Source organism: Anabas testudineus, chromosome 14 (genome assembly GCF_900324465.2).
Source record: "Anabas testudineus chromosome 14, fAnaTes1.2, whole genome shotgun sequence".
Classification (NCBI taxonomy): domain Eukaryota; kingdom Metazoa; phylum Chordata; class Actinopteri; order Anabantiformes; family Anabantidae; genus Anabas; species Anabas testudineus.
The window spans coordinates 19,773,515-19,796,130 of NC_046623.1; the positions used below are offsets into that span (position 1 = coordinate 19,773,515).

The window sequence follows — 22,616 nt, forward strand, 5'->3', positions numbered from 1 at the left end:
TTATCTCTCCTCTTCTTCACTGTTAATGTAAACTTCCATAGTTACTTTGGTTGTGTAAAGCTGCTTTGCAACAATGTCAACAGGATGAACCAGAGCTTAATTTTGAGTGTCATGGCGAGTGTCAAGAATGGAATACTTTTACTTTTTTCTTATTATTTTTAATAAATTTAAAAAAAGATTTGAAACAAATTTTTTCACTTTGGCATTATGGGGTATTGTATGTAGAATATTGAGAAAAATGTTTTAATCCATTTTAGAATAAGGCCGTAACATTAGAAAATATGGAAACAGGTAAGAGCTGTGAAGTCTTTCTGGTAATAATATGCGAACCAATTCCAAACAACACTTACTTGTTTTCGTGTATCTCCTGTCCTAGTTAGATGGGAAGACAGACTAAAGATTATCTGCACTGATTAGGTGGAATGAGTTTCAGGTGCATGGAAGATAGGGGTAGGCACAGGTGAGCTTAGGAGAACCTGTGTCCAGGATCTGCAAGGACAGGCATGTTAAAAAAGCTAAACAACAGAAAACAGAGCGAAGGTCACCGTTATGCCAACAACAGGATGAGAGAGGAAGTAATTTGGGTTTGGGTTGTAAACATAACCTGCAGGAGCTAGCAAGAGTTAGCATGGATAGAAATAACATCCGTAACACTGACTCCCTTTCTATCTTTAAATCCAAACTCAAAACCTACCTGTTCAAGATTGCATATTCACTTTAATCTACTTTTGTACTTGTATAGTTTTGATTTATTGTGTTGATTTACTTGTATAGTCTGTTTTTGATTTATTGTTGATTGTACAGTGTCCTTGAGTGGTCTGAAAGGCGCTTTAAATAAAATGTATTATTATAATTATTATTATTATAGCAAGATAACAGCAACAATGGACAAAGTAGTAAATGAAACATTGTTTTATTAAACATGTCTCTGTTCTGTTGCTCAGTGCAAACATTTAAATATGTGGTTTCATAAAGTTCCCACATTTCCTGAACATGGTCTGTCACCTGTTGCTCCACCCCTTAAACAAGAACAACTGGAGAGATCAAACCATCAGTTAACAATCTTTCACTTCATACACAGAGCTTTTGTACAGTTTTACAAAATGAACTTGTCTTTATTTCACATCAGAACCCAGATTATATCATAGGATAGAAGAGTTGTTGACTGTGTTTAATCTGAAGCTTCAACAGCTTTTTAAATCAGTTTCACTTTTTGCTTTGGTCTTTCAGACAGAAAATGTCACAATAAAAACTAAATATTTTGTAATTTCACAATAAAGGCCTCAGACTTCCGCTGACTTTAACATGTCTTTAATAGACCTGGGATAGACCGCGCTCCCACAACCAATACGCAGTTTAGATGATGAATTCCAGCAGAATAAAATCATCTCCAGGTCAACTGAAGTTGCTGCACAAGGTCCAGGAAATGGTTAGATGATTTAATTAGAGGGCGGGGTTAGCAGCAGTTGAAGGTAATCAGACTGAGGCTCAGCAGGTAAAGGCGTGGGGTCAAAGTGAAGGCGGAGCCCTTTACAGTGTTGTGGCAACCACTTGTCTTTAGACAGACCCTCTGCTCACAGAACAAACCTGCACATGTAGGATGACATCATCAGAATACACCCTCAACACCTGAGCGGTGACATCATCAGGTGTGTGGTTACCTGTGAAATTGTCTGGACAGACACAGCGCTGATAGTCGATGCAGGTTCCTCCATTTTGACAAATCAAACGCTCCTCATCACAGGCCTTTGCTAAAGGGTGAGACAAATAAAATATTAATATTAATTATTAATGACATCATTGATGACATATCTACATCGTGATGTACATCATGATACATCAGTATCATAAACACCTGTGTTAGTGGCACACAGTGACTGTTTCTGTAGATACCTGATTGAATCAGGCTCAGGGATAGTACTGAAGCCCCACCCGCTCACCATGTGTACCTGTGCAGCTGGCCCCACCTCTTCCTCTGGCGTATCCAGGTAAGCATTTGTCACAGCGCTGCCCAGTGACTCCGTTCTTACACTGACAGACCCCAGAGTCGGAGCAGTGAGGAGAGACCGAGCCGTCCAGGTCACAGCTGCACTCTAACAAAGAGACAGGTTCATCAGTATTCCTGTTTTTATATATTAATTCAATCGTCCTCCTTCGGGATTCCCAGAACCCAAAACAAGTGTCACCTGGTGTAACCTGTTACTTACCAACACACACATTTTCGTCGTCCAGCGGCAGCGAGGCGTTCCTGTAGAAACCAAGACGACAGTACTGACAGTTCTGACCTCGTGTGTTGTGTTTACAGCTCACACACGTGATCACGTTGATGAAATCGATGTAGCTGCAGCGGTTGGAGTGACCGTTACACTCACAGTCTGAGAGACAGAAAAACGACCTGAGATCAGTCCCTCAACATACAAACAGACCTGTTACCTGCATATCTGACCTGGAGTCAGAGCCACGAACTGGTAAAACATTTCACAACATATGTTGTTGAAGATTCTCAGTCATTCAGGTGACGTCATCTGGAAGTTAAGTCATGGCCACTGGACTTCCTTCAGGTTAGGTTGAAACCGTTCGCTACTCATCCAAGTAGCTTCTTCAGTCTGAAGATAGTTGGTTTGAGACCACAAATTCATGCTCCAGGTTTGGTTTCACTCCACCCCTTGGCCTGAATAGGCTCATTGGGTGAAACAAAGGATGGGGAGAATGTGGACCCCCCTCTGTCAACCCCTCTTAACACCTAAAATGGGTCATTAAGTGGGTTAACCCTAACCCTAACCAACCTGGTGCAGGTGTGAACTAGTTCTGGCCTTTTTGGGGATAGATGAAAGGGCAGCATGATAAATAGAAGACAGGTTTTGTCTAAGCCCTCCACCTCTGTTGAGAGAGGGGGTGTTGATTGTGCGTATAAAGCTTCCTTCACCCCTCTCTCGAACCATTTATCTTCTCTGTCTAATATGTGAATGTCATTGTCCTCAAATGAGTCCTTTGTTCTTTAAATCAAAGTACACAGCTAATTCAGGTCCTGAGGTGTTACTACTCCTGTGTAGCGGCTGTTTGGTTTCTCCAATGTACAGCTCAGAGCATTCTTCACTGCACTGGACCTTCAAATGTGTTGTGGGTTTAAAGTGGACAGGTATGCTGCATTTCCCAAAAATCCTCTGTACTGGTCAGTGTGGGTGGGTTTTTCTTTAAGTCTCCGTTTCTAGTCTCTCATGTCACACCGCTCTTCAGATCTTTGCACTGGCTTCCGGTGGCTGCAAGGATCAAGTTCAAAGCTCTGTCTCTTGCCTACAGAGTGGTCAACTCCACAGCTCCATCTTATCTCAATTCAATCGTTCAGGTCTACATCCCCTCCCGTCCACTGCGCACAACCAGGGAACGTCGTCTGGTGGTACCAGCACCACACAGTCGACACCAAGGAAAACTGTTCAGCTCGGTGATCCCAAGATGGTGGAATGAGCTGCCTATCTCTGCACGCTCAGCCACCTCACTAGCAATCTTTAAAAAACTGCTGAAAACAGAACTCTTCCGCATCTTCCTTTGCACTTAAAAAATAAATAAATAAATAAATAAAAAATTCTACCCTTTCATTCTCACATCTCTTGAAACAGAAACACTTTTTCGATAGCACTTTGCTTTGATGTTGTTTCTTCTTGACTTAGATTTTGTTTGCTTGCCTTGTTCCTCACTTGTAAGTCGCTTTGGATAAAAGCGTCTGATAAATGACTAAATGTAAATGTAAATGTCTAAATGTAGTCTGCCAAGGTTTGGCAGTATTAGGGCAGGGATTTTTGGGAAATGCAGCATACCTGTCCACTAAAAATTTACAGTCCACTAACCACCACTAACATTAAATTTCTGTCTCTAACCAACTCTTCTCAGACTGAAGAAAGTACTTATATGAAATATAAACAATATAAGCTATTACTCTACCCTAAGTAACTTATAGTATTGTAACCATAGTAACATAAAGTTAAGTAACTTGATACTTTAACTATAATAGTAGTTTATCTTAGTAAACTACTATTTATCTTACTGTAACTAAAGTAACTTATAGTACTGTAACTAAAGTAACATAGTCTTGTAACTATACTGATCATATTATTATTATTATTATTAACTATACTGATTTACTTTACTAAAGTAACTTATAGTAACTTGTGTTACTGTAAGTAAAGTAATTTGTCTTACTGTAACGTAATATACTTATTACATACCGTAATTATTATTTTAATTTGCTTTTCCTGTTTAAATTTTCCATGTCAATAAATTGTAACAAACTTTATTTAAACCTCTTACAGCAGTTAACATTGAAACCCCTCCCACATTGATTCACCCCGCCCATTGCTCCACCCACGCGCAGGACTCTCATACAGGTCAACAGGTAACAAGAACACTGATGGAGATGGCACAGAGGAGAAGATAGGTCACTTGTCTCCTGTCACTACAGGTGAACCCCACCCTGTATAAAGGGGGGCGTCAGACAGAGGGGTCAGAGTAATGGGGGAGGATTGTGGTGGTGGTCTTACCCTGAAAGCTGACGTAGGCAATTTTGGACAGCTGACTAAACTTTGGTCCTCCTGGAATCAGGATCTTCTGAGTTGCTTTAGACACAAAATGAGATGTGTAACCACAGCCACCGACATATAGCAGCTAAGGTCAGAGGTCAACAGGGAAGTCAGCACCACACTGACCTTCAGAACTCAGCACACATTCACAGCTCTTCATGACCAGTAGACTACTACTACTACTTCTAGTAGTACAGCTGCTGCTACTACTAACAACTAACACTGATACTGCATTTGCTAGCAGTGCTGATGCTGATACTACTACTAGTAACACTAACATTGCTACTCATAACTAATGTTAGCCAGTATGTGGCAGGTCTACAACAGCTTCTACAGGTTTTACCTTTTTTCTCATAACCTTTGTTCTCTTCCTTTGTTTCATCTTTAGTTTCCTTTTCAGTTTCCTCTTTAGTTTCCATTTTAATTTCAATTTTAGTATCTTCTGTTGCTTTCCTTGTTTTCCATTTAGTTTTCTCATTTGTTTCCTTTGCTATTTCCTTTTTAGTTTTCTCTTTAGATTCCTTAGTTCTTTCGTTTTTTGTTTCCAACATAGTTTCCTTTGTTTCCCCTTTAGCATCCTCTGTTTTGTTATTTGTTTCCTCTTTAGTTTCCCCTTTAGTTTCTATTATAGTTTTCTCTGTTGTTTCATCTGTAGTTTCTATATTAGTTTCTTCTGTTATTTCCTTTTTTGTTTCCTCTATAGTTTGCTTTCTTTCCTCTTTAGTTTCCTCTGTTTTTTCATTTTTTGTTTCCCCTTTAGTTAGCAGTTTAGCTTCAGTTGTTGTTTCCTCTTCAGTTTCCTTTATAGTTTCCTCATTAGTTTCATTTGTGTTCCCTTCAGTTTCCATATTTTCTTCTTTAGTTTCCCTTCTAGTTTCCTCTGTTGTTTCCTCTTTACTTTGTTCTTTAGTTTCCTCTGTTGTTTCCTCTTTACTTTGTTCTTTAGTTTCCTCTGTTGTTTCCTCTTTAGTTTCAATAGTTTCCTCTGTTGTTTCCTTCATAGTTTCCTTAGTTTCTTCTTTACTTTGTTCATTAGTTTCCTCTTTAGTTTCAATAGTTTCCTTTTTAGTTTCCTTACTTTCCTTTTTAGTTTCCTTCACAGTTTCTTTTTTAGTTTCCTCTGTTGCTTTCTTCATAGTGTCCCTAGTTTCTTCTTTAATTTGTTCTTTAGTTTCAGTTGTTTCCTTTATAGTTTCCTTAGTTTCTCCTTTAGTTTGTTCATTAGTTTCCTCTCTTGTTTCCTTAGTTTCTCCTTTAGTTTGTTCATTAGTTTCCTCTCTTCTTTCCTTAGTTTCTCCTTTAGTTTGTTCATTAGTTTCCTCTCTTCTTTCCTTAGTTTCTCCTTTAGTTTGTTCATTAGTTTCCTCAGTTGTTTCCTTCATAGTTTCCTTAGTTTCTCCTTTAGTTTGTTCATTAGTTTCCTCTCTTGTTTCCTTAGTTTCTCCTTTAGTTTGTTCATTAGTTTCCTCTCTTGTTTCCTTCATAGTGTCCTTAGTTTCTCCTTTAGTTTGTTCTGTAGTTTCCTCTGTTGGTTCCTCCATAGTTTCCTTAGTTTCTTCTTTAGTTTGTTCATTAGTTTCCTCAGTTGTTTCCTTCATAGTTTCCTTAGGTTCTCCTTTAGTTTGTTCTTTAGTTTCCTTCATAGTTTCCTTAGTTTCTCCTTTAGTTTGTTCTTTAGGTTCCTCTGTTGTTTCCTTCATAGTTTCCTTAGGTTCTCCTTTAGTTTGTTCTTTAGTTTCCTTCATAGTTTCCTTAGTTTCTCCTTTAGTTTGTTCTTTAGGTTCCTCTGTTGTTTCCTTCATAGTTTCCTTCGTTTTTTCTTTAGTTTGTTCTCTAGTTTCCTCTGTTGTTTCCTTCATAGTTTCCCTAGTTTCATCTTTAGTTTTTTCGTTAGTTTCCTCTGTTGTTTCCTTAGTTTCTTCTTTAGTTTGTTCGTTAGTTTCCTCTGTTGTTTCCTTAGTTTCATCTTTAGTTTTTTCATTAGTTTCCTCTGTTGTTTCCTTAGTTTCTTCTTTAGTTTGTTCATTAGTTTCCTCTGTTGTTTCCTTAGTTTCATCTTTAGTTTTTTCGTTAGTTTCCTCTGTTGTTTCCTTAGTTTCATCTTTAGTTTGTTCATTAGTTTCCTCTGTTGTTTCCCTAGTTTCATCTTTAGTTTTTTCGTTAGTTTCCTCTGTTGTTTCCTTAGTTTCTTCTTTAGTTTGTTCATTAGTTTCCTCTGTTGTTTCCTTAGTTTCATCTTTAGTTTTTTTGTTAGTTTCCTCTGTTGTTTCCTTAGTTTCATCTTTAGTTTTTTCGTTAGTTTCCTCTGTTGTTTCCTTAGTTTCATCTTTAGTTTGTTCATTAGTTTCCTCTGTTGTTTCCTTAGTTTCCTCTGTTGTTTCTTTCATAGTTTCCTTAGTTTTTTCTTTAGTTTGTTCGTTAGTTTCCTCTGTTGTTTCCTTAGTTTCATCTTTAGTTTGTTCATTAGTTTCCTCTGTTGTTTCCTTAGTTTCCTCTGTTGTTTCCTTCATGGTTTTCTTAGTTTCTTCTTTAGTTTGTCTGTTAGTTTCCTCGGTTGTTTCCTTCATGGTTTCCTTAGTTTCTTCTTTACTTTGTTCATTAGTTTCCCCTGTTGTTTCCTTCATGGTTTCCTTAGTTTCTTCTTTACTTTGTTCTTTAGTTTCCTCTGTTGTTTCCTTCATGGTTTCCTTAGTGTCTTCTTTACTTTGTTCATTAGTTTTCTCTGTTGTTTCCTTCATGGTTTCCTTAGTTTCTTCTTTACTTTGTTCATTAGTTTCCTCTGTTGTTTCCTTAGTTTCTCCTTTAGTTTTTTCTGTAGTTTCCTCGGGTGTTTCCTTTCTTTCCCCTTTAGTTTCCTTTGTTGTTCCCTCTTTAGTTTCTGCCTTTGTGTCCTCACTGTTGTCCTTGTTGGTTTCCTGTCGGACTTTGTCCATGGTCTCAGCAGCTGTTTGGAAAATACGAGGACAGAGAATTTAAATTTGTGTACAAACTGAGATTATTTATTTTAGTGAGGGATCACAGGTAAAGCTGCTCCTCTCTGAGTTTACGCCTGTGCTGGTTTTCTGCAGAGCCAGCAGCTACTTACACACAGACTTGGACTCTGCTTGTCAGTAATCTATTTCAATAACCTCAGTTACTGATGTTAATTCATGCTGTTGTGTTTTGATCACACAGTTGAAAGCACCAGGTTTATTTGGAAAAAGAAATTCTCAACGCAGAAGGTCCAATCTGTTTCTGATGCTTCAGCTAAATTAAATTACATCATATGTACTGAACAATCATCATGACAACTGAGCCTGTTTTTCCTCTCCACTGTCTCCTGGTGCTGCTCAATTGGGGTTGTTGGGTTTTCTATATAATTCTGCATACGATACTATTTGTAAATTGATTTTGTTCTGATTTGGTGCTTTTTGAATGAAATTAGTTGTACTGTCTCCATTCCACTCAAGGAGCTTTGTAACAAATACGTTTGTTATAACAAATAATTTATCATATTTTATTCTCTATTCTATTTTTTCTATTTATCAGATCTACACAAATCTAAACAACAGGACCATCTGAATGTGCAGTTGATTAACTACTATCCAAATCCTACTGCAAGCAGTCATAGCTATTTATTTTATATGTGTCTCCACTACTTGTTTAGATTCTTTCTTGTCACCAAACAAGACAGAATCTAGTTCCATTGCTTCTGGTCCACTATTTTCTCTTCCTTGTGTGTCTGGTTCTGCTAAGCCAGAATCATGTCCAGGATCAACTGCATCTGACCCAATGTCATCTATAGCTCCACGGAAATAATCTGGAGTGGTTCCAATGTCATGTAGATCTACTGTTAGTCATCCAGAACCAGATCCCAAATCAGGTCCAGAAGTTGGTTGACGTTTAGCTGACTTTGGCTCTTCTGGAAAAGGGAAGGTAAAGTCCACAGGAGCTAAATTACCAGCAGTGTCTGACCCATCTACAGGAGTAGAGCTTGTATCTCGTGCAGCATCACCTCCTTTCCCTTCAGAGGGAGGCAATAAGTACTCTACAAGAGAATCAGGAGCTGGAGGGAGAGGATCAGGAGGCGGTACTTCAGTAGGAGCTTTATCAGGAGAAGGTATATCAGGTAGAAGTACATCTATTGGATACTCTTGAGTCCTAAACAATGGCAGTTGAACATCTGGACGTACAGCGTGGGGAGCTACATCGGGAAGGGGCACATGGGGGGATGTTATATAGACGTTATAAGGAAAAGATGCTACAGGAGGAGGTAGAGCAGGGGTTGGTACCTGCTCTGGTTGTATTCATGGCACAACAGGAACTCAACTCAACTTTATTTATAAAGCCCTTTAAAACAGCCTTGGCTGACCAAAGTGCTGTACACAGCTACTTAAAACAATGAATAGTAAATAAAATGACAATAAAAACAAAAGAATAAAACAAAGGAACAAACACAGAGTCTTCATGCTGAATTAAAAGCCAGGGAATAAAAATGGGTCTTCAAGGAAGTTTTAAAAAAAGCATTTTAAATTGAACTCCAAAATGCACAGGCAACCAGTGGAGAGACGCCAGGAGGGGAGTTATGTGCTCCCTCTTTCATGCCCAAACCATGAGATGAGCAGCAGCATTTTGGATCAGTTGGAGACGTGCAAGGGAAGATTGATTTACTCCAAAATACAGTGCATTACAGTAATCCAGCCAAGGCATGGATTACTGTTTCAAAGTGCTGCCGTGTAACGAAAGGCTTTACCTTAGCCAGCTGCCTAAGGTGGAAAAAAACAGACTTTACAACTGCACTATTTTGGTGATCCAATTTAAAATTACAGTCCATCTTAAAACCTAAGTTTGACACAATCTGCTTGCCAAACTGTGCCAAAGGGCCAAGGTCAACCAGGGAGGGTTTACCGGAGCCATTTGGACCGAACACCATCACCTCTGTTTTTTTATTGTTAAACTTTTATACAGAAGTCATTACTTTTCTTCAGTGGCATGTAGATTTGACTGTCATCAGCATAACAATGAAAAGAAATACCAGGAAGAGGAAGATCAGGAGGTGATACATCTATAAATGTGTCTGGAGAAACACAAGGAGAAGTTTTGTCAGCTCCTGCTAAAGGTGAAACATCTTCAGTCTGACTGGTTAGGAATGACCCAGTTGGTGGAGTATCTCCAGTTGGGGCTATTTCTAGGATGGTTGTTAGATGTGGTTGAAATCCACATGATGTTGTACTATCAGCAGAGAGCGTAGTACTGGTTATCAGGTTGGTCATGCCAGTACCAGAGAAGATGGGGGTCAGAAATAGATACCCCAGAATCAGTGCTATAGCCTGCGATAGAGGACATGTTGGCACTGGTGTAACTGGTCAGCCTGGAACCACTACTGGTACTGGGATTGGTGGTCTCCAGTGCTGGTCCTTTGGAAGGAGCCATGTCTGCTGTATCTCCTGTTGTCTTGCTAAAGTCTGAAAAAGCATCAGAAGCTGAAGTAATATTTTTACTAGTGACAGCAGTAAAATCCGTAGCACCTGTGGTGCCTGTTGTAGCAGAAGACCCAGTATTAGACAGGCAAATAAAGGAGTTTGTAGAACTGCTGCAGGCATAGAAGCATTGATAAAAGGAACAGTGTAAATTATATATGTAGTATCACTTCTCATACTTCTTTCTTTAGTGGTAATACACCATGTGCCAGGTAACATAAGTACTGGCTGTATCTATTACAATGACTGTGCCTTCCTGTGCCTGTAGAGGCTGCATCAAAGTGTACATGGTAATAGTAGTAGTAGTAAGGTCAATAATGGTATCTGTGGTACTGTCAGTAGTAGTGGTAGGAGTAGTAGTAGTTGTAGTTGTTGTTATTGTTGTTGCCTGCTGTTCTTTTCTCTCCTCTCTTTCCACTCACCCCAACCGGCCAAGGCAGATGGCTGCCCACCATGGCCCTGGTTCTGCTGGAGGTTCCTTCTTCTAAAGGGAGTTTTTCCTTTCCACTGTTGCCTAAAGCTTGCTCAAATGGGGTTGTTGGGTTTTCTATATGATTTTTTATTTAATTATACTTTGTAAGGTCTTAAACCTTAAACACTGAAACACTGTAAAGTGCCTTGAGATGACTTCTGTTGTGAATTGGCGCTATAAAAACAAAACTGAATTGAATTGTATAAAACAGGGCGTCTATTAGATGCTGCTAAGTTAGAGTCACCATCCTCTGTCAAAGAACAAGTGTCTTTAGTAAATCTTAGTTTTCTGTACAGACACTGCACATTAAACAGGGCTGGGAGAGGAATAACACGCAGCCCACAGACACCACACAGACCCATCCAGCCCCTCAGGCTGTAGGCCGTAGACTCACATGCTCCAAAGTGTTTTTGAGGTTAATTACAGGAAGTGAGGTTGTGTCTGAGCTGTGGACAAAAAGCTAATGTACTTGTCTACTCTGTTTTTATTTTATTTGTTTTGAAATTTACTCTGATCTCAGTTTCTGACTTTTTAACCTTTGAACGGTTTCACAGCACCTGGATGATGGTACTGATGTTAATTAATAATTAATGATTCGTTAAAACAAATCATTAATTATTCTAGATTGTAGTTAGTTGTAAAACATTAACTTAAAGGCCCTCACAAATGCAGCACTACCAGTGTGTGCGTCTTGGAAACCGACTAACACAGATTAAACACACACACCATCTGTTGGCATGTTCACTCGCTCTGAATCACAGATTAAAGTCGGGTAAAGCAGCAACACAGAAAAATGGATTATTAACCACCCGCTGACATCTGAGTGGTTAAATAAATCCATGTAAAATAAGGCTTCAAGCTCTGCTCTGAAGAGCTGGGGATGTGTGCATTGAAGCTGCTGAGACAGGCAGAGTAACATGTAACATGGTGTCATCCACAAATCTAATCAGCACTGTGTTATAAATTATAGATAGAGAGGTTCTAAGTGCAACAGGTTCCCAGCCAGACTTAAACTGAGGTGTGTGCAGTTATGTGACATGCTACCTTACCATTAGGCTACTCTTAAAAAGTTGTTCAATTTCTAGCAGTGATCTCTGTTGTCTAAAAATGTCTGCAGCGTTCACTCCTCTCTCTCTGAGCTCACTGAAACCTGTTGACTCACACATGGGCTCATTTGTTCTGTTGAACCATTGCATTTAGCCGGCACACATCTGGGGCTTTTGTACTTTTCTTAACACACCATATTGTTGAACTGTGTTCCAAGGCTGAAAGTTTTTTTGTTAGTTGTGGAAGGGGAGAAGGGGTGAGGGGACAAGTAAGCAGACAAATACATGGGTGAGCAGACAGACAGGTAAACAGATGAGCAGTACTTACTGGCTGCTGCTTCTGCTGCCTCACCTGTAAAACATGTTAACATGTTAATAAAATCACAGTTTTGATTCAAAACACGTTTTCCGTCTTCCCCTTAAGCTAAAGGTGTCTTTCGACTTCCCATCACCTGGTCCACCTACACACCTTTGGTCACAATGCCACCACACCTGTTCTTTGCTGTTTAATAAGAGACTCATTGTAGCTTTCCAGCAATACCTGTTACCTGCCTGCATTGGGTTTCATCTGTTGTTACCTTGAAACTCTTACCTCACATGAATGAATTTCCCCAAGGGGATCAATAAAGTATACATTATTATTATTATTATTATTATTCTACCTGACCACTAGTAACAAATTGATTCTGGACTGAGTGTACACCTGCCTTCATCACAAGCTGAGAACTTTTCCTCCTTTGCAGGTGTGTGTGTGCAGATACCTACAGGTGTTGGCAGTGCCTTTAGGCAGGGGCAGGTATGATCCTGGTCTCCAACTGCGGGATTTGAACCCCCGGCTGCAGCGCTGACAGTCCTGACCTGTCGTGTTATGGTCACAGTCACACTGCAGCGTTGCATCTCGTAGCACACACTGAGAAGCATGCAGATGACATTTACACCTGAGAAACACACACATATGTGGAACAGGTTCAGTCATCAGCCTAAACACACTTGAAGCCCCTTCTCCCACACCTGTGTGGAATCATATCCTGTTCACGCTGTGATTGGTTACCTGTGTGCAGGTCTGAGAAGAGCTGGAGTATGAACTGTTTCTGTAACCTTTGGTGGGAACAGCTGTGTTATAATTAATGTATGATCATCCATGTACCAGTTTCCTGTAGCTGTGGATCAGACCAAATAAAAAAGTCACACTCTAATATTTTGTTGCTTTTAGCTTTGATTACAGCGCTGATTCACTGTGGCATCATTTCAATAAGCTTCTGTAATGTCACAACATTTATTCCCGTCCAGAGTTGCATTCATTTTTCATCAAGATCTTGTATCAATGATAGGAGAATCGGACAGCTGTGTAAAGTCTTCTCCAGCAAATCCTAAAGATTCTCAGTGGGGCTAAGGTTTAGACTCTGTGGTGGCCAATCCATGGGTGATAATGATTTGTCCTGCTCCCTTAGCCACTGTTTTACAGCCTGATGAATCCTGACATTGTCATCTTGGAATATGCCTGTGTCATCAGGGAAGAAAAAATCCACTGATGGAATAACCTGGTCATTCAGTATATTCAGGTAGTCAGCTGACCTCATTCTTTGGATTTATAACGTTGCTGAACCTAGACCTGACCAACTGCAGCAACCCCAGATCATGGAAGAAGCCCCCACATTAAGCCCCCACAGACTTGCAAAGTAGGTACTAGACATGATGGGTGCATCACTTCACCTGCCTCTCTTCTTAATCCTGATGCTCCTATCACTCTGGAACAGCGTCTATCTGCACTCATCAGACCACATGACCTTCTTCCATTCCAATCTTTATGCTCCCTAGCAAATTGAAGCCTTTTTTTCCAAAAAAGTTCACAGACAAGTGGTTTTCTTAAGGCTACATAGCTGTTTAGTCCCAATCCCTTGACTTGCTCTTACTTTCACTTTCTTACTTTCACTTTCACTATTAAACACAGCTGTGAGTTCTGTTGCAGTTTTTTTAAGATTTGATTTCACCAATCGTTTAAGTGATCCCCAATCATGATCATTCAAGATTTTTTTTTGGCCACACTTCTAAGATGATGGTTCTCCACTATCTTTCCAGTTTTTAATAATGCGTTGGACAGTTCTTAACCCAGTTTTAGTATCAACTCCTTAGATGTTTTCTTTGATTGAGTCATACCAACGATTTGACCCCTCTGAAACAGATTAACGTCTTTTCCACAGCCACAGGATGTGTCTTCAGACATGGTTGTTTAAGAAATTAGAAGCTCCTCACTGCATAAGTTAGGGTTAAATAACTTGTAAGTTAGGGTTAAATAACTTAATTATTCCATAATTACCTATTAGTGTAGTTAAGTTCAGGTGACTTTTTTTTTTTGGACAGGTAGTGTATATCATCTGCTTTTCCAGACAGTTTATCAGAGTCTGGACTATCTAAACTCTCAGACATCAGGTTGTAACACTATATACGAATCAACTACTCACGACACTGTAAATGTTTCTATAATTCATTCAATGACCTGTGTTATTAGTTCAAATTTTTGTTGTTGTGTTGTTCATATTTGTAACTTAGATGAAGATCTGACCATATTTTGTGATGGTTTTATAGATAAATATATTTAATTCCTGCTCCAGCTTTTGCTTTTTGGGTGTGGCTTAGTTACCTGGCAGGTACATCAATGTTGGAGATGGCATAGAAGTACTTTAGCAGGTTATCTCTCTGGACGTAGGTGCCACCAAGTGCCGGGCGGAGTAGTCTCAGACGTAGGTTGGTGAAGGTAAAGAAGTCTCTAAGACCCTTCATTGTCTCCATCCGGGTGTACAGAGCATCCATGTTGATTAGCTTTGGACCTGCAAACACCCCAAACCGAGTGCGCACCTCGAACACCACAACCTTCTCTTCCTGTTGGTCAGAGAGTCAGTTTACAGTGTCTGCAGCTGTCACTCAGATACAGTACACCTTTCCTTTTTATCTAATGTTGCTCTGCTACACCACTGGGCAACTGTAATCAGATCTCATTTTAGCCAAATACAGATCAATATCCAATCTGCTCCCTGGTGGACAGGGCTCAGCATGCATACTCTGATGCTGACATAGGTCTGCCGCTTTGCAGCCCCACACAGTCTGTTCTGAAACCAGTCGATCATGCCCAGCAGTATAGTTTCCCTTGCTGAGCCCTGTCCACCACAACATTAAAACTACCAGATAGTTTTTATGTTTTTGCTGATCGGTGTACATACATGTGTCTCTTAGGCTTAAACACACAATAATTTAATTTTACATTTGTCTTCTCTCTTTCATAGTTGTGTTTCTTTCTCTCTGTCTCCCTCTCTCTGTACTTATCTGCAGGTATCCTGAGCTGTTTGTTCCACTGTGCAGTGACTAGTCTTGCCAAGCTGCCCAGTGTTGTGTTGTATGCTGCTTGTTCTTTTTTTTCTCTCCACCTTCCACTCGCCCCAACCAGTCTGACAAGTATGAGGCCTGGTTACTAACCTTGGCTCCAACCCAGCGGGAGTACTGCTCAGTGCAGATAACCCGGGTTAAGTTGCTTGGTGCTAAATCAAAAACTTGTTTGGGTGACATGCCGAATGCCTCCAGACAGTCATCAGCGTAGAATTGATATGGTTGCCATGTCACACCTGAAACACAAACACAGTTTTAACCTCTGCTATTCTTTTGTTCGCATTTAAATACAAAATATACATTTATAGATTACATTTAAAAGTAGTCCATAAAAGGACAGATGCACTGGCTTCCTGTAGCTGCTAAATCAGGTTTAAAGCCCTGACCCTTACCTACAGAGTGGTCAACTCCACAGCTCTGGCCTACCTGAACTCCCTCATCCATGTCTACAATCCCTCCCACCCACTCGCTAAACTTTTCAGCTTAGTGGTTCCAGGATGGTGGGACAATCTACCCACCTCTGCACGCTCAGCTGCCTCACTCCCAATTTCCCAAAAACCTGCTGAAAACAGAACTCTGACACAACTAAATTAAATTAAAAACAAAAAAATCCTCTTGCACTTATACCCCATGAACTCCAACAGCTCCTACTAGAGCACTTTAAAGTTCTTCTCCTTGCCTTAGATATTTCGTTTGTTTCGGATGAAAGTACAAATACTTTGGATGATCCCATGTTGTCCATCCACTGGATTTCAACTATTATGGCGTTCCCATTCTTTTGCTCTGCTCGGTGTTCTCCTGCCTTTCAGGAACATTCAGACTGGTCGTCAGTGAGGTTTATCTGGAGCTGCTATTCAGCTCCCTCCATTCTCATCCTTTTACTTTTTATAGAACATTTGTTAATTCATGCAAACAAATTGTACTTCTGATTTAAGTCAAATGAAGTTTGGTGATGTTCCAGAAACTGTACTGTAACTGTACTGTACCGAGTTATCTGAAAACATAATACAGGTGTGAAACTAAACTAAACTACAAAGCTGTTTAAGATTCAGTTAGAAACAAGACACAAGCTTGACTCCCTCAGCCCCACGCAGCCCCCCAAGACCAATCACCTTTATCCATGGATTTCTCCAGCACCATGCTGGTTGGTCGACCGTACTCAAAGGTGATAACTATGTCATCGACCACCTCCAGACTCTTGTTCCATGACAAAGTTATGTTGGCCAGGAGTGGCTCAGGGTACCTGGACCACGTGACCGTCTGCCAGTAAGTGACAAGGCCCCCCCTCTCCTTGTCTCCCATCAGCTGAGGAGGGTGAGACAGGTCGGGGCTGGACGCATCACACTCATCGCTGCACAAGTACGGGTTCTCCTGAGAACACATGAAATCAAATTTTATAATAAATGTTAAAGACAATAAAACTAGAACACAAACCTGAATCAGAAGATGATTTCCTCCTCCCTGACTTTTTGCTGACACGTGGTTAGAGTCCACCTCCAATAGGCTGAGCACATTTAGAAAAACAACATAATAAACCACAGGAAAATAGAAAAAGAAATCATCTTAAATGATTGTCAAGCTGCAGCAGCAGCTGTCACATTTACAGCAGGACTAGCAGTCAGTATTACAGAGAGTTTCTCCACTGTCTCCTGGTGCTGCTCAGTGGTGTTGTTGGGTTTTCTATATAATTCTGTATGCAATTATATTCTGTAAGGTCTGAATATTCTGTAAGTGCCCTGAGACGACTTCTGTTGTGATTTGGTGCCATACAAATAAAATTGAATTCAATTGAATTATTACGAATACATTAGACACAGGACACATTTTTACTGCACTATGAGTACTTTTACTTTAATAGTTTAAGTTGATAGTACTCTTGGTAGTACTTTACTTAGGTAGGATGTTAAACACAAGCATTTAGCCTTAGTGGAGCTTTTCCAACTGTGACATTCACTAAAGTATTTGAGAACTTCTGATCGACCTAACTGTGTCCACTTTGTCCTGAGCAGTTAATGAACAGTGAGTTTTAGTAACAACTAATTAATAACGATCATTGACCCTGACACAGGTTAGTTTGTGTGTGTGTCAGTAACATGTGCGGCGTGTGACAGATTAACACTGAACTTAATCTGATCCCTGAGTTAATCCGTTAACTTCAGCTGCTGCTGCCAACTGTCACAGAGCAGCTGCAGCACAGTCTGCAACTCAGCAGGCTCAAACTAACCATGAATAAATATCACAGTTAGGGTTAGGGACACCTGACTCCACCCACCATCAACCATTATTAACCCACCACTGTTAACCATCGGTAACAGACTCCATCCACCATTAATCAACGATAACAGACTCCACCCACCATCAACCATTATTAACCCACCACTATTAACCATCTGTAATAGACTCCACCCACCACTATTAACCATCTGTAATACCAATAATGAACGGTAACAGACTCCACCCACCATCAACCATTAATAACCCACCACTGTTAACGATCGGTAACAGACTCCACCCACCATCAACTATTATTAACCCACCACCATTAATCATCTGTAACAGACTCCACCCACCATCAACCATCTGTAATAGATTACTCCACCCACCATTATTCAACAATAACAGACTCCACCCACCACTAATTTAATTTAATTTAATTTAATTTAATTTAATTTAATTTAATTTAATTTAATTTAATTTAATTTAATTTAATTTAATTTAATTTACACTTTATTGATCCTCTTGTGGAAATTGTGGTATGTAGGCGCTACTACGGGGTTTTGGTGTCTTGTCCAAGGACACCTCAGGAAGTCAACAGTAACAGACCCCACCCACCAATAACCATCGGTAAGAGATTCCACCCACTGCAGACCCTTGCTAACAGACTCCACCCACTGCAAACCATCGCTAACAGAGTCCACCCACTGCAAACCATTGCTAACAGACTCCACCCACCAATAACTAAAGATATTGACACAGTGACACAGTATATTTGTGTTGGGTTGAACTGAACAACCATCTAGCTAATCTGTTGGTGTCTGAACATGGGAGGAGTTGTTCTCTCACAAAATTGTCTTCAAAAGTTTTCTAATAGTTTATTTAAAAAAAAATTCTTTAAAACCTTTACTCTCACCCATGATCATTACCGAAAGGATGAGGTCCCAAATACAAGTGGCTGAAATGAGTGTCCACTGCACAGTGGCTGGGCGCACCCTTAGAGACAGGGTCACCCGGGGGGAGGTCGGAGTAGTTGCTGCTCCTCCACATCGAGAGGAGTGAGCTGAGGTGGCTTGGGCATCTGTTTCAGATGCCCCCGGGACGCCTCCCTGGAGAGATGTTCCAGTCATGTCCCTCCAGGAAGAGGCCCAGGGGAAGATCATCTGGCCCTCGGAAGAGCTGGAGGAGGTATCTGGGGAGGGGGAAGTCTGGGCATCCCTGCTTAGACTGCTACCCTCTGACCTGGCCCCAGATAAGCGGAGGAAGATAGATGGATAAAACTTTTACATTTATCAATAATTCAGACATGACTTAAATTTCCCAGAGGGTCAATTAGAGTGACAGCAGGTTTACTGTGGGTAAGTGGGGGGTTCAGGTCTCTGTGGTTTTACACTGAAACAACCTGGACATCCTGACTCAATAATAAGGTGTAAGAGAAAAACGCAGCTGGATATATATCTGTTTTGTATTTTTGTGACCGGTGTGAAACAGAGCTTCTGCTGCTTTACTACTAATTGTACCAGTATAGATTTTTTTTTTTTGTATTCTCAGTTACCAGAGATCAACAAGGTTTACAGATATTAGACCTCAGAGTGAGTGTGTGAACCAACTCAGCAACATTTAAACCAGAGTCAGAGCTACAAAATAGACACACAGAGTTATTTTCTCACTGTGAATCAGGTTTATGTATCACTGAACGATCAGGTTCAGGGTCAGACCTAGGACAGCAGATTCCCCCTCTATTGCATCAGAAAACTCAAACCCTACCTGAACATTCTGCCCAGCTCCTCCTACAGACACCAAGGTGGTGGAATGAGCTCCTTACTCTGCAGCTTTAACATTTAAAACACTGATGAAGAACAAGCTGTTCCTCTTCTTCTTCTCTGTCTGACACGCATCTCAGGAAACTGTTTCTTCTCCCTGACTCTGGAAGTTTTTGTGGATAAATCATTATGCTAACATCTGTCAAGGTGTGCGACTGACCAGTGTACAGAATCTTTCAGGTGGATTTCCACAGGTGATCCCAGGAGGGTCCACTCTGATCTGCATCACCTCCTTCATGTTGGCAGGTGGAGGCTGACAAGCATAGAACTCCCAACCTGGTCCCCCCTCTGAACTGCGCAGAGACTGACACACTTCAAACTGAGCCCTTCCCAATGCTGGCAGCAGGACGAGGAGAGGGAGGAGGGAGAGGTACATGGTGGACCGACAGTTCATCAGGAGGTCTGTGCGACCCTCACTGGTCGGTTACGGTCCATACATCAGATTTTCAGCATCAACCAAGAAGTTCAGCCTGCAAACAAAAAAAAAAAAAAAACAACCATTAGAGATTCAAAGACCCTGGTGAGTCTGAATGAGACTGTCCTGGTGGGAAGTGTCACTTCATTCAAAAACCTGATCTGACATGAAAAGACCGACTGGTCAGCAGCTAAAGTCGAGAGACACCGGGGAGAACAGAGCTTTGGTACTTTACTGTTGACTCTGTAGACGTTTCTGTAAGAATTTGTGTTGGAGAATAAATCTGGGGCCAGAGTTGGAACATTTCAGCTAGTCTGTCTGAAAATGCTAAACATGTTTAAATGACCGTTCAAACGATGCGTGGACTCTTCTTTTTTTTCTTTGTGTAACACTTAAAACCAGAGAAACACTGAAAGTGAACAGTTGTCTTAAAGATTATCATCAAAACTGAACCTATGTCCAGACTCTGTGCTGAGAAACAACAGTCAGTCAGTCTAGAACACATCTGAACACCTGTTAACCCGCACTTCAGCTGTGAACAATCAATAAACGTATCCAGTTGCTGTTCTGGAGCTTTCAGTCATACAACACGGTCTTCCTCCAGTTCTGATATTTGGGTCAGAACAGGTGTGTAGAGCTGTAATAAACTTCCTGCCTCTGGAGAAATAATGGCTGGTGTGAAAATGAAACTTCCTGTTTGTTTGTTTGTGTCTGAGATTAAGCTGATGCTCTGAGGACGAAGCTTCTTGTTCTTCTTCTTTATTAAAATGTCTGTTGTTTCCTGTCTAATCCACATCCGACCAGAACCAGGTCTGAAGTCCAGAATCAAAAGCAGTTTATTAGGTACACCTGGACACAGTTGCTGTCACAACATTTACCTGTTTACTGTATAATGTTTCTGTGGATCACCTGCTCATTTACCCATAGCTGAGATCACCTGTCTGTCTCTCTGTTACTCACCTGTCTGTGTTACTCACCTGTCTGTGTTACGCTCCTGTCTGTCTTTCTGGATAAGCTGATGAAACAGGCAAATAAACATTCATCCTTTCTTTTCTTTATTTCTTCTCTTCTTCAGTCTTCTCGACTTCTTTCTCTGCCTCCTGTCTTCTTCTCCTTAGTTTCTACTCTTTCTCCTTTATCCTCCCCCTAATCCCCTCCTCCCTCCCTCTCTATTGTAACCTCTCTCTCTCTCCAATGTAAACTCTACCTCTCTGTCTCCATCTCTCTCTCTCTCTTATCTCTCTCTACCTCTCTCTCTTTCTCTCTCCAATGTAAACTCTACCTCTCTCTCTCCATCTCTCTCTCTCTTATCTCTCTCTACCTCTCTCTCTTTCTCTCTCCAATGTAAACTCTACCTCTCTCTCTCCATCTCTCACTCTCTTATCTCTCTCTACCTCTCTCTCTTTCTCTCTCCAATGTAAACTCTACCTCTCTCTCTCCATCTCTTTCCCACATCTCTCTCTCTCTCCAATGTAAATTCTGCCCCTCTCTCCCTCCATCTCTCTCTCCTTCTCTCTCTCTCTCTCTCCAATGTAGATTGTACCTCTCTCTGTCACTCCCTCTCTTTCCTTCCATCTCTCTCTCTCTCTCCATTGTAAGCTCTACCTCTCTCTCCCTCTCTTTCCTTCCATCTTTCTCTCTCCCTCGCTCTCCCTCTCCAATCTAAACTATACCTCTCTCTCTCTCTCTCCCTCTCTCTCCAATGTAAACTCTACCTCTCTCCTTCTCTCTCTCTCTCACCAATGTAGATTCTACCTCTCTCTCCACATCTCTCTCTCCCTCTCCAATCTAAACTATACCTCTTTCTTTCTCTCTCTCTCTCTTTCCTTCTCCAATGTAAACTCTCCCTCTTTGTCCATTTTTTAAAGGAATAAAAACAGAAGAACAGAAAACAAACAGTAAATGAAGCGTTTAACTCAGATGTTCATCTTTCTACATTCATCGTATATTAATAATTTAAAAGAAAATAATAATAATAATAATAAGAAGAAGAAGAAGAAGAAGAAGAAGAAGAAGAAGAAAATTGTGACGTTTTGATGGCCTTCCCGTAAAACGTCATCACAGAGCGCCAGCAGCGGCGGAAAGAAACAAGACAAGATGGCGGACGTGGTGAATGTCGGGGTGAACCTAGAGGCGTTTTCTCACGCCATCAGCGGCATTCAGGCGCTCAGGTCCAGCGTGACTCGCGTTTTCGAGTCTCTGAAGGATGGCATGAAGAACCGGGAGACCCTGGAGGGTCGAGAGAAGCAGTTTATAGCCGAATTTCAAGACAACCTGCAGGCTGTCAACAGAGACCTCAAGTGAGTCCCATTCAGATTTCTACTGATTTTAAATAACGCGTGCTGGGTTATTGTCCAACCAGACTACATTCAGATTCAGTTCTACTGACTTTAAATAACATGTCTGCTAGACGTGTAACTTTTTTCTATTTTTCTTTTTCAGTATTTTATTGGTAAAGGGAATTTAAGTAAGACAAGTAACAATAAGAGTAACTGTCTCTCTTTCTCTCTCCACGTGTTTCCCACTCAGTGAGTTGGAGCGTCTTAGTGGTCTCGTGGGGCGTCCTTCAGAGTCTCATCCTCTCCATAACAGCGGTTTGTTGAGTCTGGATCCAGTTCAGGATAAAACTCCTTTATATTCACAGCTGCTACAAGCATACAAGTGGTCTAACAAGGTACTAGGATAACTGCTAGCATTTTAACAAGGAATTAGGCTCATTGCTAAATAGTAAATGGTCTGTTCTTACATGGCACTTTTCAACATTATTGGTACTCTAAGAGTGATTACACCGCCATGCTGCTGCTCTGACTCACCTGGTGCTACTTGGGGTTCAATGTCTTGCCCAAGAACACCTCAACATATGACAGGAAGAGCCAGAATTTGAATGCTGATCCCCACAATTGTGGGACAACCGCTCAACCTCTTGAACCACATCTGCCCAAAGGCTAACTGTTAACGTGACTTTTAGGCTAACAGCCAACATGCTGACAAACTAACCTAACCTAACATGCTACTAGATTACCTGCTAAAAGGCTAACTGGCAGCAGCTTGCATATTAACAAACTAATATGTTGAATACTAATAGTCTAAGGAGTAACAGGCTAACTACCCTATTATTTCTACTTCCATTGATCATTGATCAGGTGACATGGCTGACATCATGACAACCAGCATCTGTCCCTGTATCAGGAACACACAGCGCAGTACTGTGACCATACGTGTGTACTTTGTG

The 22,616-nt window shown here is 40.8% G+C and overlaps 2 protein-coding genes across 2 annotated transcripts in view; one reads left to right on the plus strand and one right to left on the minus strand.

Annotated features, from left to right (window-relative positions):
• Positions 1-934: 934 nt before the first annotated feature.
• On the minus strand, positions 935-19,345 carry LOC113168871 (netrin-G2-like). The gene is made up of 10 exons (XM_026369924.1): positions 19,130-19,345; positions 16,045-16,303; positions 15,023-15,168; positions 14,193-14,431; positions 12,317-12,489; positions 11,880-11,903; positions 2,208-2,375; positions 1,941-2,093; positions 1,662-1,751; positions 935-1,587 (listed from the first exon to the last, which is right to left on the minus strand). The coding sequence occupies exons 1-10, from the start codon at positions 19,343-19,345 to the stop codon at positions 1,457-1,459; spliced, it is 1,599 nt and encodes a 532-aa protein (XP_026225709.1). The 3' UTR covers positions 935-1,456.
• Positions 19,346-21,450: 2,105 nt separating this feature from the next.
• med27 (mediator complex subunit 27) overlaps positions 21,451-22,616 on the plus strand; it is a 3,058-nt gene continuing 1,892 nt past the window's right edge. The window contains exons 1-2 of the mRNA XM_026373306.1: positions 21,451-21,684; positions 21,914-22,058. Of these exons, the coding sequence (XP_026229091.1) occupies positions 21,482-21,684; positions 21,914-22,058 (348 nt within the window). The 5' untranslated portion in view covers positions 21,451-21,481. The remainder of the gene's footprint in view (positions 21,685-21,913; positions 22,059-22,616) is intronic.

Coding starts and splice junctions, on each gene's coding strand:
- LOC113168871 (XM_026369924.1), bottom strand. CDS start 19,345: ATGTACCTCTCCCTCCTCCCTCTCCTCGTCCTGCTGCCAGCATTGGGA. Junction 2,094..2,207: donor CGACGAAAATGTGTGTGTTG/GTAAGTAACAGG, acceptor TCTCTTTGTTAG/AGTGCAGCTGTGACCTGGAC. Junction 1,588..1,661: donor CTGTCCAGACAATTTCACAG/GTAACCACACAC, acceptor CTACATGTGCAG/GTTTGTTCTGTGAGCAGAGG.